General features: G+C 34.8%; 1 protein-coding gene across 1 annotated transcript; it reads left to right on the top strand.

Moving 5' to 3' along the window:
* Nucleotides 1-17,147: 17,147 nt before the first annotated feature.
* Nucleotides 17,148-19,375, top strand: LOC114285277 (expansin-A8). Its single transcript, XM_028228322.2, has 3 exons — nt 17,148-17,459; nt 18,081-18,393; nt 18,750-19,375. The coding sequence occupies exons 1-3, from the start codon at nt 17,315-17,317 to the stop codon at nt 19,051-19,053; spliced, it is 762 nt and encodes a 253-aa protein (XP_028084123.1). The 5' UTR covers nt 17,148-17,314; the 3' UTR covers nt 19,054-19,375.
* The last annotated feature ends 546 nt before the right edge of the window (nt 19,376-19,921 follow it).

Genomic DNA, 19,921 nt, shown 5'->3' with positions numbered 1-19,921 from the left:
AAAGTGAATGGTTGCCCTACTCGGGGTCGGGGTCGAGGTCGTGGTTGTACAGTTCGTCCCCAAGCACATGTGCCTGAGATTGTTGTGAGCCCTTCTTTTAAGCCTAGCACTCTTTCCCACGATGAGTTACACACTCTCAAGCGTTTAATGGCTCGACTTGACTCTTCTTCTACCATAGTTTCTTTCACTTCCGTTTATTCTAATTTTGTCAACATAGGTATTCCTGCTAGTGCTCTTAGTACCTTCTCATCGCCTTATTGGATTATTGATTCTGGTGCCACCGACCACATGACAGGTGCCTCTAGTCTTTTTTATTCTTATTCTCCTTGTTCCGGCCGAGACAAGGTTCGAGTGGCTTATGACACTTTATTCTCTGTCTCTGGCAAGGGTTCAGTTAATTGTTCATCTTTGCTTTCTCTTTCATCTATGCTTAATGTTCCTACTTTTTCCACTAACTTGTTTTCTATTAGTAGTCTTACTACTTCTCTAAATTTCTCAGTGACATTTTTTCCTACTTATTGTGTCTTTCAGGACCTGGCTATGGGAAAAATGATTGGCAATGGTAGAGCACAAGGTGGGCTATACTTTCTGGATGTCGTTTCTCTTGTCGTCCCATCTCAAGCTCTTAAGTGCACTACTGGCTCTCCTCTTTCTCTCCTTCATCAGTGGTATCGCCGTTTGGGTCATCATTCTTTTAGTGTTTTAGAGAAACTTTTTCCTTCTTTAGCTCGTGATTGTCCTAGGAGTATTTTTGGTTGTGATGCTTGTGAACTTGCAAAGCATAAATGTACTTGTTACCCTTCAATTAATAAAAGAAGTACTTTTCCTTTTGTTCTTATTCATATCGATGTGTGGGGCCCTTCCCTTGTGGTTTTTACTTCTAGGTATCGATGGTTGTTACATTTATTGATTGTTGTTCTCGTGCGACTTGGATTTACTTGCTTCGAACTAAGAGTGAAGTTTTTTCTTGTTTCCAAACTTTTCATAAAATGGTGACCAATCTTTTTAATGCTCAAATCAAAATTCTTCGTAGTGATAATGGGGCTGAGTATGTTGATGGAGTTTTTCGAGCTTATTTAGAGGAGCATGGCATCCTTTATCAGACTAGTTGTGTCGGTACTCCTCAGCAAAATGGGGTTGCCGAACGCAAGAATGGTCATCTTCTTGAAGTTGCTCGCTCTCTCTTGTTTACCATGAATGTCCCTAAGTTTTTTTGGAGTGATGCTGTTCTTACCGCTGCTTACCTTATCAACCGTATGCCTTCCGATGTCCTCTAATTCCAGATTCCTCTTTAACTGCTTCTTGTCGAATATCCCACCTATTCTCTTCCTCCTCGGGTGTTTGGGTGCATTTTTTTTTGTTGATTTGCAACCTTGTACTCGTGGGAAACTCGATCCTAAGGCTGTGTGTTGTGTCTTTATTGGTTATTCTGCTACTCAGAAGGGATACAAATTCTATGATCCTCACTCACAAAATGTATGTTAGTATGGATGTCACTTTTCGTGAATCTGTGTCCTTTGTTTCTTCTCCTCCGCCATCTCCTCTAGGTGAGCGTAGTAGTGGTATGGATGAGATTGCTGGTGAGGAGATGGCCTATCAACATGAGTTGTCTTTTTTCCTTTCTAGTCAGCGGACTATTATTTGTGGTGAGGGGGAGCCTAATAGTTCTCTTGATGTGGAGCCTGACATTGGTGGTAATTTGGATAGGGTTGATCTTAAGACTTATTCTCGGCGTCCGAAAGAGCAAGCTTCCCTTGTGCCACCAAACCCATCATCATCCCTCATGCCAGTTTCAGGTAATGCATCTTAGTCTATTCCTCTACCTATAGTTGAGAGTCCTATTATGAATGATTCGAGTCTTCCTATTGCTCTTAGAAAGGGGGTTAGGGCTTTCAACACTCCATTTCTAAATTTGTGTCATATGATTCATTGTTTTATACATATCGTGCTTTTGTTTGGTCTTTATCTTCTACATGTATTTCCTAGGGTTGGAAGGAAGCTATCAATGATCCTAAGTAGAAAGTAGCTATGGTCGAAGAGATACAAGCTTTAAGCAAGAATAACACTTGGGAGTTGGTTCCTCTTCCTTGTGGAAAAAAGCTTGTGGAGTGTAAGTGGGTGTTCACCATCAAGCAAAAAGCAGATAGAACAATTGAATGGTGCAAAGCACGATTAGTGGCCAAGGGGTTTACTTAGACATGTGGAATTAATTACCAAGAAACCTTTGCTCCTATGGCAAAGATGAATTCCATTCGAGCTATTCTATCATATGCAGCTAATTTGGGATGGCCTTTATAGCAGTTAGACGTGAAGAATGCATTTCTCCATGGTGATTTGGAGGTGGAGGTATATATGGATGTACCACCATGATTCTAATCTTAGTCTACAGTTGGGAAAGTTTGTAGGTTGAAAAAGGAGTTATACGGCTTGAAACAGCCTCATCGAGCTTGGTTTTGACAGATTTCTGAAGGCTATGTTAAGGTTCAGGTATAAGCAAAGCAATGCAAATCACACAATGTTTGTCAAACGTCATGCAAATAAGGTAACTGTGCTTATAGTATATGTGGATGACATAGTTGTGACAGGTAATGATGAGGAAGAAGTGACACATCTCAAGATGTTGTTGGCCAATGAATTTGAGATCAAAGACCTTGGTTTGTTGAGATACTTTCTTGGAATTGAAGTTGCCAAATCTGACAAAGGCATCTTTCTTTCTCAGCGGAAGTATATCCTAGATCTTCTTGAGGAAATTGGCATGTTAGGCTGCCGACATGCTGATTCGCCAATTGAGGCTAATCACTATCTTTGTAGTGGTGTTGGTGATCTTGTAGAGAAAGAAAGGTACCAGCGACTTGTGGGAAGACTTATATATTTATCCCACATTCGTCTAGATATTGCCTATGCGGTTGGGATAGTGAGTCAATTTATGCATGAGCCTCGTGCCCCTTATTTGGATGCAGTGTATCGCACTTTGAGGTATCTTAAATCTGCTCCTGGAAAATGGATTTTATTTTCCAATCATGGTCACTTGAGGTTGGGGGCATTCACAAATGCTGATTGGGCTGGTTCTATAGATGACAGACAATCTACCTCCAGTTACCGTGCATTTGTGGGGGAGAATTTAGTTACATGGCATAGTAAGAAACAAACAGTGGTGTCTAGATCTAGTGTAGAGATAGAATACAGGACTATAACACATGGTACATGTGAATTGATGTGGCTTCAGTCTTTGTTGAATGATATTGGGTTTGTTTGCAGTGAACTATTGACACTGTACTGTGACAACAAAGCTGCCATTAGTATTGCTCACAATCCTGTTCAGCATGACAGAGCAAAGCATATTGAGATTGATAGACATTTCATTAAGGAGAAATTAAATAAGGGTTTCATACGTATGCCTTTTGTGAAGTCTGCAAATCAACTAGCTGATGTCTTTACTAAGGGTCTTAGTAGTAAGGTTTTCCATCCCATTTGCTGCAAGTTGGGCATGAGAGATATCTTTGCACCAACTTGAGGGGGAGTGTTAAGTATTAGTGTATAAGGGTAGTTATGTCATTTGTTCCTGTAGTCTCTTATTATAAGTATGTATAACCCTAATATGTTTAGTGGTGTGAAATAATAGACATCGACAATACTCTTTCTTTTCTTCCACTTATTCTTTTCTTTCTTTTGTGCAAATCTAACAGGAAGACCTCGGAGTGGTTGCTGATGGTGGAATTTAGGTTCGTGACGGAATGTCGAATAGTTAAGATCAATAGATGACGATGTAGTTGAGTAAAAGAGGAGCCTTTCTTTCCCAAATGGGTAGCTGAAAAAGCCTAGTGAGGTTGGCTCTCTTGACTTATGATTTGTGAAAAGATTTACTTAGTTAAGGAAGTTTTACAAAATAGAGAAAGAAAAAGTTAGAAAATTGATTAAGTGTAAGATTTTTGTTTTAAATGGTTAAAGTGTGTGATCTAGGGAATTAATGCTTACCTTCATGATCCCCCAAAATCCCTTTGCACAAAGGGTAGAGGCGAAGGTTTTCATCCGGAGCAAATTTCGAATTGCTCGAGACGATGAGGTAGTCTTCTCTAGCACCCATGTTAGAGTTTGGATATTTGGATTTGAGGTAGAACGAGGTGCTATTCTTGGATTTGAGGCCACATATGGTGTAACAGTATTGGATGTTGGGAAGGGTTAGCCTAGCATTATGTCAGTGTCACAACTCGGCGATGCCATTTACGATACCAAAGGTATTGATGGTGAGTTGCATTGGGTTCAGTTTGTAAAAGTGCATAATCTCCCGAATAAGATATTAAGAGGGAGTTTGATTCCAATCTCTACGAAGGATACTACAAGGAAAGACATGTAATCATCCCTAGACATAATGGAGTCATTCTCACTGGCTAGCCTAATGTGAACGTCGGCTGGAATGTCAAATTCTGGGCAAAAATTTTCTATCTTAGTTGGGGTGTCTACCCTCCATTTGTGCATACTGTAGACACCCTATTTTGATCAACCTTAAGACTTGGGCGCTCTTTTCTGAACACCTAATCATGAAAGTTGGAATATGCTATGTTACGATATCCTCAGCAGGAGAGCCGGGTTCAAGCTTTAATCCCAACCCTACACCTGTTTTGGCCAAACTATTTTAGACTTTTTAAATCTTTTTCAAATTTTTTTTTCCATGTGAATTCAAACATTTCTACAAGGTTCGAGGCTCAATGAGAATTTTTTGAAAAAACCCTGTTTTCCCCTTCTAAAAAACTGTCTGGCCAAACAATTTTTTGTCTGGCTGGCCACTGTTTTGTCTGGTTGGCTGAATTGTTTGGGAAACAGAGCATTTTTGGAAAATTCAACATTTTCTTTGAATTTTACAAAAATATCTCAGATATTTTGTCTGTAAGCTTCCTCCACAAATATCTCAAATATTTTCTTTCCCTCAAAAGCCTATAAATATACATTTTCTTCTTAATTTCAAAGGGTTAGAACATTTTGTTTACACCACACCTTATTTTTAACCTTCTCCTATCTTTTCTTCATTGATACACCATCAAAACTCCATTAAAGCCAAAAACTAAGGTTGAGAAATATTTCTAAGAGGTTACAAAATATTTAAAAAGGCTAAGAACTTGTTTGAAAGCCTCCTCCTACACTTCATCTTCAACCTCTCTTCCTCATACACCAACCATCCAAACTCCATTAAAGCTTGACTCCAAGCTTCTTGCTAAGGATCCTAAGAACTCTAAAGCTATATCTAAAGGACCTTGAGGGTGCTAAGAAAGAGTTTGACAACGAAGAAGTTTACTCTCTTTCAAGAGGTGAAACTTTTACAATTTTCTCATATTTTCTCTTTTACTCTTCATTTATAAGCTTAATATCTCATTATTGTTGTGTTTTAATCATGTGATTGTTGTAAGTCCGCATGGATGTGGAGGGAGTAGAATTTAGCCACTCATCCATTGAGTTGATAGTTCTTTCTTCATTTTCTTACTTTACTTAGCTTTAACTTCATTGTTATTATGCATCTTGGACCCTGTGGACGTGTTTGGGAGTAGTTATTAGCCATCCATTCACAAGTTCAATAAGTAGAATAGCTTTTCTTGTTGTTACACTCATCCTCTTCACATATCCTATCTTTTAGGTGAATCAATCCATGAGTTTCAACCTATGCTCAAAGATAATGAGTAGAATGGTTGTTTCATAGGATTCCTTGAGTGATTCTTGGGATTTGATGTTAAAAGAGTTGTGTTCTCTTTCTTTCTTTTTGTGTTTTTTTTTTTTTTTTTTTTTTGGAAGTAAAACAAGAGATTTTGGGTTAAAGGGCATTACAATCTGCCTTCTCAATCATTTGTGAACATAGAAAATGGTGGAAGCATAATGGCTTTGATGAATCCCTTGTTTTAAAAAGTAAAGTTTCCACTAAGAAATGATTTGCATTAATTTATGCTCTTCACTTAATAGCATGCATTTGGGTATTGATTTGCCTTTTTTCACAAAGAGAAGATGTAGGTTCCTATCCATTTTTTGGGCTTGAAATCGTTCTTGATTTTGATCTATTTAATTGTTGATTTATTGCAAAATATATGTTATATATATGTTTATATCATTGTTGAGGGTTAGGGCCTTTTGTCTCTTCTCTAAGTGATCCCTGTGAGCAGAGAAGGAAAGAGGGGTGGACACCCGTCAGAAAGTTTCTTGTGGCTTATGTTTTGGAAATCCTACACTGACCTAAATCTTAGTCGGAAGATGAATTCAGCCAGCTACTATTATGTATAGCCGGCTAACTTCTTCAAGAACAAAGTAGGCAATTTTTGGTAGGAGTGTGCAAGGAACCGCCCAGACCAACCCTCCCGCCCGGCCAACACATGTCATAGACGGTTTCGAGAGAAGCTACGGTCGACTGCATTTAAGGCATATCAAAATTTGTGGGTTCCGGTTCGGAGACCGGGTTTGAATAGTTTTAACTCGTTGAAACCGACTCGCACCAATATACATACAACTTTTTCGTAGTTTCCAAAAATACGAAGATATCTATCCCTATAATTTCTCATAACTTCCAAAATTTGAATATACATAATCATATAATATTTCACAACTTCCCAAAATCTGACAAACTCTTCAGATACTCCAACAGACCATCTTTTTCTTTCTCTCTTCCACGTTTGTACACTATTTAACCTTTTTTTAAACAGGTGTACTATTTAACTTTGAAATTAGTAATTAATGTGCTGTCAGCACTTATTATCCTTGGGCATTGTAATATCTCATGTCATGGTACTATCAATTTTGTCTTATCACTCTCAACTATCTCTCATATTTATTTATCATATTTATTGTCTTTGAGGGTGCAACCTACCAAAACAACTTTTTCTCTCTAACATATACAGAGTTTTTTTTTTTTTGGTCTGTAAAAAAAAAAAAAAAAACCTTCATCTCAAGGTATTCTCCCAATAATCTCTCTCTCTCTCTCTCTCTCTCTCTCTCTCTCTCACTCACTCACTCACTCACTCCTTGAAACATCCTCTTGTTGTCCATCTAAAAGTATGATCTCAACTTATCAAGGCAATGATAGTAGTAAAAACTATCAAATCTAAGATCATTCGTGCAAACTATATGAGATTTGAGATCTATAACCAAAAACCAAAAAAATCTCTTGTATCTCTTACCTTTTATTTTAGCTTCGTTTGGGATATGGGTTGGCTTTTTGGCTATTTTTGCCTAGGGCTAAAATATCTCGTTTGGGATGAACTTTTTAGCTTTCTTGACTTCTGTGAGAGAAAAAATGAAATGATTATGGTATGAATATGATAACTTTTAGCCTAGGGCTAAAAAGCCTATTTTGTCTTTTTGTGGCTATTTTAGCTCCAACCCATCCCTAACCCACATGCCAAACCAAGACTTTGTTTAGTTTTCAAGAAAATCTCAAAAAAGTAATAGATCTAGAATATGTAGTAAAAATTATCTCCCACCATCTCCCTCCATATCAATTTGTGTTTGTTTTTTTGGTTGCAATCTTTGTTTCTCCCTATGTCTAGATTTTTTTTTCAATGAAACTCAAGAAATAGAAAAACCAATGGCCGACCAAAGCCACCTGCCAATTTGAATGAATTGAACCGGTCGATTTTGAACTCAAGAATGGTTGATAACGGATGGAAAAGTCTTCACCCGAAATGATTGGCTCGAGTGACGGTTTAATGGTGAACCTAACTTGATCCGACTCATGCACACTCCTAGTTTCTGGTAAGTGTTCCCTCGGGTGGTTTTGGAGCTGTGAGTCAATTTCTTTTATTTATTTTATTTGATTTGTTAGATTCAGCAGTAACTAGGTTGAATTAATTCATTGTTGTAATAATTTCTTCAACCCCCATTCTTTTTTTCTTTTTATTATTATTTATTCAATGTTGTAATAGTCTCTCTCTCTCTCCCTCTATCTCTCTCTCTCTCTTTTTCTCCCTGTCCCCTCCTTTCTTATTCAAATTGTTGTAATAACTTCCAACTCCACCTTTTTTGTTTTTTTTTTATTTATTTATGCGCTTTATGTGTAGCATCATGTTTTATTTATCATATTCATGCTTTGCATCCATTTTTCTTGCATTGAGATTTGACTAATTTACGTCTATGAGTTTTATCAATTCTTATGTGCCTTTGTGCGCTAATTCATGCCTTGAAATGATTCACATATCATGTACTTAGTAGTTAAATCCTTAGTTGCATTTTGTGTACGTATTGCATTAGCTATTTGTATACAGGATCATGCATATATATAGCATATTATTTCTTGGTTTGCCAATGAGAAGTATTAGGTGAGCATTTACAGCTTTAGCATTCCAGTTGGGTATGCTATTTTACCATGTTTAGCATCTTACCATGCGGCTATGTGCTTAAATGATATACCTTCTTGAATGCCAGTGAATAAATGTTGTGTTGTTTAGGTTGGAATGATGTTGATTGATATACACGTGAGCTCAGTTTCTCTATGAGTTGTACATTTATTAAAACCTTTCAAAATGCAAAAAATTAAGGCATACCAAAATAAGTGACATGATCTATAATTGCATGCCCCACATAGTAATGTTAGCATTATTAAAACAATCGGAACATGAGCATATAATGTTTATAAAACTTATATCATGGTTTAGTAGAGGTCGATCTTTTGATCGGATGAACGAATGTGCTCAATTCATGACCTTCCCCCCCTTATACCTAAGGATCCGAATAGAGGCATCTTTGGTTATGACGAACAGTGGCCTTAGGCACGAGTCACGAATTTCCTTATTTTTCCAAAAGATTAGGTAGCGACTTTGAAATCTGGTGATATAGTCAATTTCTGGCATATTTTGCAATAAATGGATTTTCTATAAAAGTTGACGAATTTGGATTCTCATTTTTGGTTTCACATTCAACTAGTGAGACTAGATCAGAAGATTGAGAGTCTAAACTGTTGGGCGCGCTTGGTAACCCCAAAAGCATTGCATACATACCCATTATGAGTTATTACCATGTTCTTGCTGTTGTTAACTTAGGGTTTTCAATACAAAGGTTTTGGAAATCCTATGGCAGTTCTGAAAATCACTAAGTTTTACATTTTTCTAGTGTGATTCAATAACAAAACCCAAATTTCAGTCTAGAGTATACGAAAACAGGCTAATGTGCAAGAAATTCTAGAAAGACTAGAGAAATCTAGATAAAGTATGAAGAATACTATGAACAAGTTCAAGAAAGTAAGAACCAATACTGAAATCTATGGTTTAGAAGACTTACGGGTAGGTAATGGAGGAATGAATTCCGGATTCGTGATCGCCAAAGTGAGACGAAACTTTTAATTAGAGCAAAATCGCGTTTTTGTCGTTGGAGATAGTGATTGGAGCTATTGTAGTGGTGAACTCGAAGAGGAACAACAATACCGATTAGAGAGTAGATAGAGAAAATCTGAGAGAAGAGAGAGAGTTGGAATGAGAAAGTGAAGAGGCGAAGAGAGAAGATTGAGGGTTTTGGTAAGAGAAACGATAGCAAAAATGCAATCATTTCAAATTCTTAGGATGGTTGGCGTCAGCTGGCGTTAGGTTAGGTGACGTGCATTAGTGATGGGATATATAAGAACCAATGAGGTGATGACACGCCAGTGTGTTTGTTCTGACAATTTTGAGTTTGTTTTGACTTGACAAATTACGAATCTTGAAGTTCCTGAACAAGCAGGTGATGATCTCGGCTAGTGGAGTAATCTTAAATAGGATGGAGCATCTTGGTTATTGGTCCTTGGTTTTTGATTCTTGGCAAGTGGATACATAAAAGTCCTTGTTTATTGAAATCGATGAGTCATGATCTTGGTTAGAGAAATGTATCTAACATGCTCGGAGGCTGGACGATATTGGTTTTATCACCTCAGTTTGCCAAGGTAATAAAATCTAGGGGCAATTATAAGGACATATTTTTAAGGTTGTCCACATGGCCTAGGTTATTAGCCGAGGTGTTACGTAGGTAATTCATATTGTCGAGATGTGATGCAAATATACTGGAGTTCAGGATGTTCGGATAAGGGACAAGAGTCCTAGTTGATATCAGACTACCTGTTTGGTTAAGGATGGACTCTTGAGACAGTTGGTTCTAATCTGAATAGAAGGAGTCTTGGATTGGTGATATCTTTGTGAGGGATAGAATCCTATGAAGTAAGACTTATAGGGGACAAGGGCACTGTTTATTATAAAAGAAAGGTACCCCGTGGGTTTAAGGTATGTTTTATCTTAGAAGGAGGAATTTTGGATAATTAATATTCTTATAAGGAATAGAGTCCTATGAAGTAAGACTTCTAAGGGATATGGGCATTTTTCATTATAAAAGGAAGACACTCTGTGGGTCTAAGGTATGTTTTACTTTATGAGTTTTGTAATTGAGTTGATATCTTTGAGAGATAACTTTGTTGATTTGATCATCAAAGTGCCCTTAAGTGGGCGAGCCACCACTGTTTGTTGTCTTCTTGTGTGCAAGTGTTTGGCTTCTCTATCCTGACGTGCTCTTCGACTTTGTTCCTTGAATCTCGGAGACGAGATTCGATTGGTTATGAGGTTAGATTTGAACATCGACAATATTGGTAATAGATATGAATAGTGAGAATCATACCACTAATGTAATTATGACAATCAAATGTAACATATAAATATTGTTTGAGTATTATTATTCAGATCCAAAAGTTAAATTCATTTTCCAAATTCAATGATGTGATACTCTATTAAAATATTTAAATTAACTCTCTTTCTCATTTATTCTCTAATTATCAACCAATCATTTTATTAACACATTTAATTTGAAAAATAAATTATATATCATAATGTTATTATAACATTATTGTAGTGAGAGTCACACCATTAATATAATTAAATGTAATATATAAATATTGTTGTTGTAACATTATTGTAACTAGAATGGCAGAATTATTCCTACGATCCTAGGCATGTGACTACTTGTGTAGTCATTTCATATTCTTTGACAACAAGCAAGTTGAACCATGGAGCGATTCACCCCTTTCTTATAAAAGAAAAAAAAAATTATTTGTGGTTAATAATATGATGTTATCCCTTGTATATCATAAATATTATCATCTGAATTATTGTTTTTTCCTAATTCCCTATTTAATTATTTGTTTCTTTGAACAGTTGCTCAAAATTTTCAACCCATGACACCTAATGTTGATGGTTGCAAATGGTGACCCTCCATGTTGCTTCTCAACATTGTCAATGAACATACACTTATTAAGAGATCAAAAATTCAATTTCTTCAACTATGACTTTCTATGTATTTAAAAGTAATAATAATAATAATAATAATAATAATAATAATAATAAGGAGTTTATATTTCATCTACCGACAATGGAAAAAGAATTGAGATAAACTATCAATAGGTCTTAATAGTTAGATTTAATTTTTATAAACTCTTATTGAAAATAAGTCTTAGTAAAATCGTCACTAAAATTAAATTTTTGTGACGATTTTTTGCATGTCACTAAAATTTGACAATTAGATTTTTTTTTAAACACAATTTTTATAAATTGTCGCTAAAATTTCCAATTAATAACATTTTTATGAAGAATTTTCAGACTATCGTTGAAAATTAAAAATTAATGACTTTTTTTGTGATGATTTTTTTAAACTATTGCTAAAACTTATAATCAATGATTTTTTTATTTTTTTTTTTGTGATGAAAATTTTAAACTATTGCTGAAATTTAACAATTAGTGATTTTTTTAATTTTGTTTGATGAAAAATGACATTAATTCTCACAAAATCTATTGGACAATAAATTTACTTATTTGGACCTACACGTAAATGCTCAAAATAATTGATAGGAATAGGGACCCACAACTTGTTAGAATAGATATTTCAATAATTGACTATCCAAGTTTCATTAGACAGCTTGAGTTTTTAATTTTGGATTTGTGAACGAGTTTATGAACGGAAATAAAACAGGCAAGGGATAATTGAAAAAAATTGCTACATTCAATTATTGCTATTTTTCATTTTACTCAACAAATGCCTCCACAAATTCTAAGATCTAAACAGCTATTCAGAGTTAAAAACTAAAACAGATAAGAGGTGAAAACAAATGTTGACTTACTATTTCCCCTTGAATTAAACATTCTCAGTTGTCACTTGCTATTGTTGAGTATTTTAAGAGCCCTTTCAAGCATCCAAACCAATTTGCAGCCACACCCATCTCATGAAGGTGTTGTTTCTCTTGCTCAATGCAAGATTTGTACATATAATTAATAAAGCCCTTCATATGGTAAAACAATCAAAAAAACATTATGTTTCTCCTTTCGTATGCAAAAGCCAAACAATTAATTAATTTAGAAGGTGACCTTTTCATTCCCATGCAACATATAAGGGACATAAAACCCGAGTTTGGGACCCTAAACATAACTAACATGGCGTCTTAGAGGCCCATGGATGGCCTACCACCTCAAACTACCACTCGAATGAACATGGCTGGTATCTAGGAGGAGTAATGTTACAAACACGGAACCAATGCACAGAAAAATACCTAGGAGAGTTGAATGTGAACCACTCATTATATTATTCAGTATATTTCTGTGAATTCTCTGCAGACATCTTTATTGCGACATTGCACACCACCGGTATGAGGTGCTGGTCCCTGGAAGCTCATGTGGGCTATCTGCAGGTGCTATTGCTTACTAGAAAATAATCCTTCAAGTCCCTCTTGCTTATGTTGTTATTTTCCATGTTGGGGGAGGTCATAGTCTCTCACAAGTGGGACTAACAGACAATCATTGGTTCCTAACCGACAACATTTGGATAATAAATCCCCTCATGGCATGCTTTTTGTGGGTTTAGGGTTTGATGGGAACTCTCCGAAAGAAAATTCTTTGGGGGGTTTAGGATCACAGAAACCTGTTGGATTCATAAAAATGGAAACAAATATTAGCATAAAAAACTGAAACCATACACTTCTTTTCATTTTTAAATCATAAAAAGGGAAATAACTGTCTTATGGCTCAAATTGTTCATTGTCATACAAAATCAAAGCTAGTACAAATATATAGAACAAGTATTTAGGTTGTGTTTGGTAAAATTTTCAGGTTTTCAACTTGTTTGGTTCTTCAAAAAGCTCAAAAAAAGTTGCTGAAAAGGAAAATTACCAAACTCCCTACGTTTTCACTGTACAACCACCTAAACATGTAATTTTACAATTTTAAGCTGAAAAAGCTAAAATTAAAAGTTTCACCAAACAGAAAAAATATAAATTTGCACCAACCTTTCTTTGTTTATTGTTCTTTTGTGTTTTATATGGTATTGATAGGTTCATATCACATTGCCATCAATTGATTACAAAGCTATTATTTTCTGACAGAACACCAAAGCCAAATTGCATTCAATGTTTGCCATTCCATTTTTTGTTAACATTCTACATGAAAAACAAAAAATGCTTAGGAATAAATCCTAAACCCGCGAGGGTCAATTTGAATGGTAAAAATCACCCATATTCTATTCAGGAGGTCTTATATTCATGTTCTGATATACTATTTTGCTTGATATGTGAGGTTAACGGACGGTCGCACATATCTTGCGTTTGCGCTCCTAGGATTGATCTAAAGGGCCCTACCTACCCTAGATTATAAAAAATAAAAATAAAACAAAGATCAAAGAAAATCCACTATAAATCTTGAAGGGCTCTGTTTATAAATCCTCAGCACCACCTCCGCAATATTCTCACAATGAGCAGACAAATTTGAAGATTTTGGCCAAAGCATTTTATTGGTTGCTAGGGATGCTTTTTTTCAACTTCCTAACTTACAATTGTCTATTTTAAAAGAAGCCAACAAAATGATAGCCATATCATTTGTTCTTTTTGTACTTATTATACATGAGTTGATTCTCATTTTTTTTTAAAATAAACTACTTGGAACATATATACACAAATAGTTTTTCCATATGCAGATAATATATAATGTGTATACATATTCGATTCTCTCAAGTTCTGAAATGGTCGGCACTGTAACTACTCTTTATGTATATATATATATATATATATTAGCTTGGAAATGAATGGCTCCAAAACTTATTTTATTTTATTTTTTCTAATCGGTAGATGTTAGTTGTTAGTTGTTAGTTATTACAATAACACCTATAGGAAAAAATCTCCTCACCCTTGACAAAGCACCTAAATACTTGCATTCTCTCAATTCAACTCCTCTAAGGATAGTTGAAGTTATGGCCTATCCAAAGATTTAAGTCGTACAGAAGGTATAGTAGTTAATTAGACTAGACTTAATTGGTTAATGGCTCCAAAACCATGATAGTGATGCATTTGTCCCCAACATGGTAGGACCTTAATTAAATCCCTCCTTATTTTTCAACTATGAAACCTTTCTCTAGCTAATGTTTAAATTTAAAAAAAAAAAAAAAAAAAAAAAAAAAAAAAAAAACAACAACAACAACAACAACAACAACAACAACAACAATTTTGACAATAAATCAATGATTTTGAATTAAAAACTTGATTATAAAACCATTCTTGCACATACCCTTATGATTTCAAAGCTAATTTAAGCAAATTAACCTAACACATTATGATTATCGATATGTCGTATATTGCAATTATTTTATTTATTTATTTAATTATTTAAGTATTTTTAGTTTTCTTCTAAATATTATTTATAAATAATAACAGACATTTCATTCTAGATGCCTTATCTCTATTCTTGTTTGAAGATTCATCTATAATGACAAAAAAAATGTTTTGAAAAATGCAATATATATATATATATATATATTTGTTGCTTGAAATTTATGTATGGTTCATTTAACATTTGATTTGGTTTTCAGAATTTATTTTTTAAATTAAAAAAAAAACCTAAATACTAATTTAACAAAAAAATAATAAATATAAGCACTTATATCATCTACTATTAACTATAAATTCTTATTTATTTAATTTAATTTAATTATATATACGCCAAATTATTTAATCAAACAAAGCCCCTAATTGTGTACATATACATACTTATATATTTACACTTATTTAATTTAATTTAATTATATATATGCCAAATAATTTAATCAAACAAAACCCCTAATTGTATACATATACATACTTATATATTTACACACAGAAGGTTATTCGCAGAGTCAACCAATCCACATTGAATTGAGCATATAAATCATCACAAATTCACAATAGAGGATACGATCAGAATCTATCATCGTTGAAATAGATCGGCAAAGCAAATCAATTAAAAAATTAAATATATGCATACAGAGGCTTTGTCTATCAGTGCTTGGAACTGATCCATGGTCGATGCTTGGAACTGATCAAAATACATGGGTTGAGACTTTGCTCCATCAATGTTTTGAATTGATTGATGGTCGAGGAGGGAAGAGGGAACAACTCCGGTGGTGGGGAGAGGAGATGGGGTGGTGACGGTGGTTGGAGAGGGGAAGTTAGATCGAGTGGTCGGTATTGTGAGAGGTGATAATACGTGTGCACAGTGAGATTCGGACGGTTTGAAAATAAAATTATAAATTAAATAACGGATTAGGGGATCGGTGGATTGCCAAATCATGGTTTGGGCAGTTTTGGATGAATTGGCGAATTGAACAATATTTTAAGGGAGCTTCTATTTGCATACACTCATTCCATTCTGTGCACACACTTAATGATAATTATTTTTATTATAATTTTATTCTCAAGTGAAATTACTATTATGGACATCATACACAATAAACACATTCGGAAGTTGAATGCCGAAAAAATGAAAAAAATCGAAATTCTACTTTCGAATAAGTTGTTTATTTTCGTAATGCTACTTTCGAACAAGTTGTTTATTTTCGGAATGTAACTTCCGAACCAGTTATTTATTGAGAAGGATGTGCATAGAGTGTAATGGGTGTGTGCAAATAGAAGCTCTCATATTCTAACTAATTATCAAACATTTACGTAATATATAATACTAATTTCATATGTATAACTATTAATTTGTAACAAATTTCACATCTTAAATATCTCTCTTATACTTATTTTTACTTTGATATTTTATTAGAGATTAAAAAATGTATATGTATAACTATAGTGGAACAGACCAGTTTTGAAAGAAAATTATAAAATTTAATATGTAATTTGCGGTTAGCGAATTGAACAGTACAAATTGATGTGGCTAGATGCTGTTTTAACGGATTGTGCCGTATTTTGCAGCCCTAACGACAGTAGAGCTTGGGAAGGGAAGATGGCGTTGCTGGAGATGGTGAGTGAGGACATGTAGTAGAGAAGATTGGGTTACAAGTTAGGGAAAGATGGGGTTGCTGGAGATTGTGAGTGAGGACATATGGTAGAGAAGATTGGGTTACAAGTTAGGGGAAGATGGGGTTGCTGGAGATGGTGAGCGAGCACATATGATAGAAAAGATGGAGCTACAGGTTAGGGTTTGTAGAGTGAAGTTGGGATTGTTAAGCTATGGTGAAGAAGAAGATGACAAGGGTATAAATGTCTTTTTAGTTTAATTTTACTTTAATTTTTTGTTTGAAAAAAAGTTTACTTGTGAGCTTGGTGCATGTATTGCAAATTCCGATAATTTAGACAGAAGTGTAATAATTGTAATTTAATCCAAAATCATGGATGAAATGTCTGCATATATTCAAACTTAAGAAAATCATTTGTAACAGCCTAAAATTATAAGGCGGTAAAATACTTTTTATCCTTGATAAAAATTCTATTAATTTTTTAATTTAACTAATTAATACAAACTTTTCCTTATCCCTGCATTTTATATCCCACCCCTCACTTGGAATTTAATAATGAGGATACTTGTCTAGATGGACTCTTATGTATTTCAATTTTCTTTGTCAAATATCAAATTATGCACTTCATAGAATTATTAATTCAATTCTAAATCATTTCCACCGAAACAAAAATCGCTTTAATTCACTGCATATTTTAGGCGAATGAGAGAAGAAAAACAAAACAATTTTCCAATTGGGCATGTGGTTTGTGGGGTCATGTGAGCTTAGCTGTTGGTATAGTTTAGTAGGAACATGTGCATGTGCACCGTTTGATCCCTTGTAAAATGACCTTAAAAAAACATTATTTGATTCAGATTTTGTGGTTTTTGCCTTCTCTCTCAAATGTTACCATTTCTAAGTTGTCACTTTCAAACATACAACAATGCCCCCATCTATCTAACTCCTCAAAGTCCTCAACTTGGCCTCCATTTTCCTATATAAGTAAAGCCCCATTCCCTCTTTTTCTACTAAGAAGCTCTTAACACACAATCTTCTCTCTCCTCTCTATCATCTATCCATCTCTCTCTCACACACTCTCTCAATGGCTATTCAAGCGTTTTCCATTGTTTCTCTTCTATTCTTCTTCTTCTTCAATTTATGCCTCCATGGCGCTTATGGTGACTATGGAGGGTGGCAAGGTGCTCATGCCACTTTCTATGGTGGGGGTGATGCAACTGGCACAATGGGTAAGTTAGACAAGTTATACACCCAAAAAAAAAAAAAAAAAAAAAATGCACAAAATTTATTCATGTGATCCCTTCTAAAATGAATGCAGGTGTTGCTAGCACTACATTATGAGTAGTTATGATAGTATTACCGATTTTGCAAAACAAAGTTACATTGCTTTGTCGCAGGTTCACAATTTTACTTTAATTTGAGTTTTAGACCACAATGGCTTCTTTGCTATTGAGGCCTCGTTTGGGAACAGGCTAATTTAGTAACTTTTTAGCTATTTGGTTAAAAAGGTAGGTAAAAAAAACTTGTATGTTTGGGATGACTTTTTGGCTAATTACGAAAAGATGTGCAAAAAGTAGAGAGAAAAGAGAATCTTTGACTTTTTGATATGAGTTGTTGGCTTTTTGGCTAATTTAGTAACTTTTTGGCTAATTGACTAAAATAGCCTCTTGCCAAACGAGGCCTGAGTTGTTAAAACAATACTAGATTTAAAATTTGACTACAAGGATTTTTTTTTTTTTTGAATTATATATATATATATATATATAAGTTACTTTGTCTAATGTAAAATTTTATAAAAATTGATAGTTTCGGATATGGGTTTCTTATCCATGATGATTTTGGTGTAACAGGAGGCGCTTGTGGATATGGAAATTTGTATAGCCAAGGTTATGGTACTAACACTGCAGCACTAAGCACTGCTCTATTCAACAATGGCTTGAGTTGTGGAGCATGCTATGAGATCAAATGCAATGATGACCCACAATGGTGTCTCCCTGGGACCATTACTGTGACTGCTACAAACTTCTGCCCACCTAACCCTTCTCAGTCTAATGACAATGGTGGGTGGTGCAACCCTCCCCTCCAACATTTTGATTTAGCAGAGCCTGCTTTCTTACAAATTGCCCAATACAAAGCTGGAATTGTTCCTGTGTCTTTCCAAAGGTAAGGGTTGCTCACTAACTATCCTACAGCTTTGCTAGTTGCACAGAACACAAAGATGGGTGTAGGCTCCACACCCCTATGTGTCTTCTATATAATTTTTGGCGATTTAATTTTGTGCAACTAGGATTTTTTTTTTCCCTATTTTTTCTTTCCTCTACATTTCCAAAAGTTAAAAAATCAACTTAAAGTTTAGTCAAAGATTTGCTTGATTTGTGCTAGTAAATTTGAAAAAGGAATAAAAACCAAGGAGTTTGTGCTCTCGTATTGAGTGTGATACATGGATCGTGTCTTACAGACAATAATTTATCCTTCCTCTAAATTGACTCACAAATATGGTTGTGTGATGGTCTTCACAGGGTGCCTTGTGTGAAGAAAGGAGGAATAAGATTTACAATCAATGGTCACTCTTACTTCAACTTGGTCTTGGTTAGCAACGTTGGTGGCGCAGGAGACGTCCAGTCGGTGTCGATTAAGGGGTCTAACACAGGGTGGCAACCCATGTCAAGGAATTGGGGCCAAAACTGGCAGAGTAACTCCTTGCTCAATGGCCAGTCGCTCTCATTTCAAGTCACTACTAGTGATGGAAGGACTGTTACTAGCTACAACGCGGTGCCTGCTAATTGGCAGTTTGGCCAAACATTTGAGGGGGGTCAATTCTAAGTTTTCATGACACCCATTGGGATACAAATTTGTACATGGTGTTGAAATTGAGAATGGGATAGGTTTTGGAGAGACATGAGAAAATTGAGAGTCTATTGACGTGGTGGATTAGTGGCTAACTAATACCCGCTTAGGCCTACACATATATATAAAGTTTGAGTTAAAGTAATTTGTAGACAGAGATATTCAATGGGGAGCCTTAGGTTAAAATTAAGGCCATATGAATATCATGTAAAGTTTGTATATTTAATCCCCAATTTGGTATAGAAACCCAATTTGAGGCAAATTTGTATCAATGAAATTCTTCAGCGCATTTCCATAATTTTTTTTTATGTGGTGTTTTTTTTTTTTTGGGTAAATGTAATTTGTTATCTTAATAAAATCAATCAATGAAGATAAGAGTCTTTATTGTGAAACTCAATCGGTCCATCAACCAATGTGATGTCCAAGTGGATTTTCCTTTCATAAGAAGAGCACAAAATATAGAGTACAAATAGGCATATATAAGAGTAATTTTGGGGTTGCAATGATCAAGTGGATCATCCTATGTGAGCTTTTGGGTATGGTCTAGGGACTTATGAGTATGTCATATTAAGTGGACTTGCTGTTTAATAGGTCCTTATCATAATTAATGACATTTTTCATTATATACTATTAAAAAAATCACTAATTGTTAATTTTTAGCAATAGTTTGAAATTTTAATTACGAAAAATGTCATTAATTATAAGTTTTAACGACAGTTTAAAAAAATCATTATAAAAAAACGTCACTAATTTTTAACTTTCAGTGACAGTTTGAAAAATTCGTCACATAAAAACATTACTAATTGTAAGTTTTAACAACAACTTATAAAAATCATGACAAAAA

Source organism: Camellia sinensis, chromosome 8 (assembly GCF_055761805.1).
Source record: "Camellia sinensis isolate YWXY chromosome 8, ASM5576180v1, whole genome shotgun sequence".
NCBI lineage: Eukaryota > Viridiplantae > Streptophyta > Magnoliopsida > Ericales > Theaceae > Camellia > Camellia sinensis.
The sequence above is the reverse complement of the archived record's forward strand: the minus strand, read 5'-3'. Positions and strand labels throughout refer to the sequence as shown.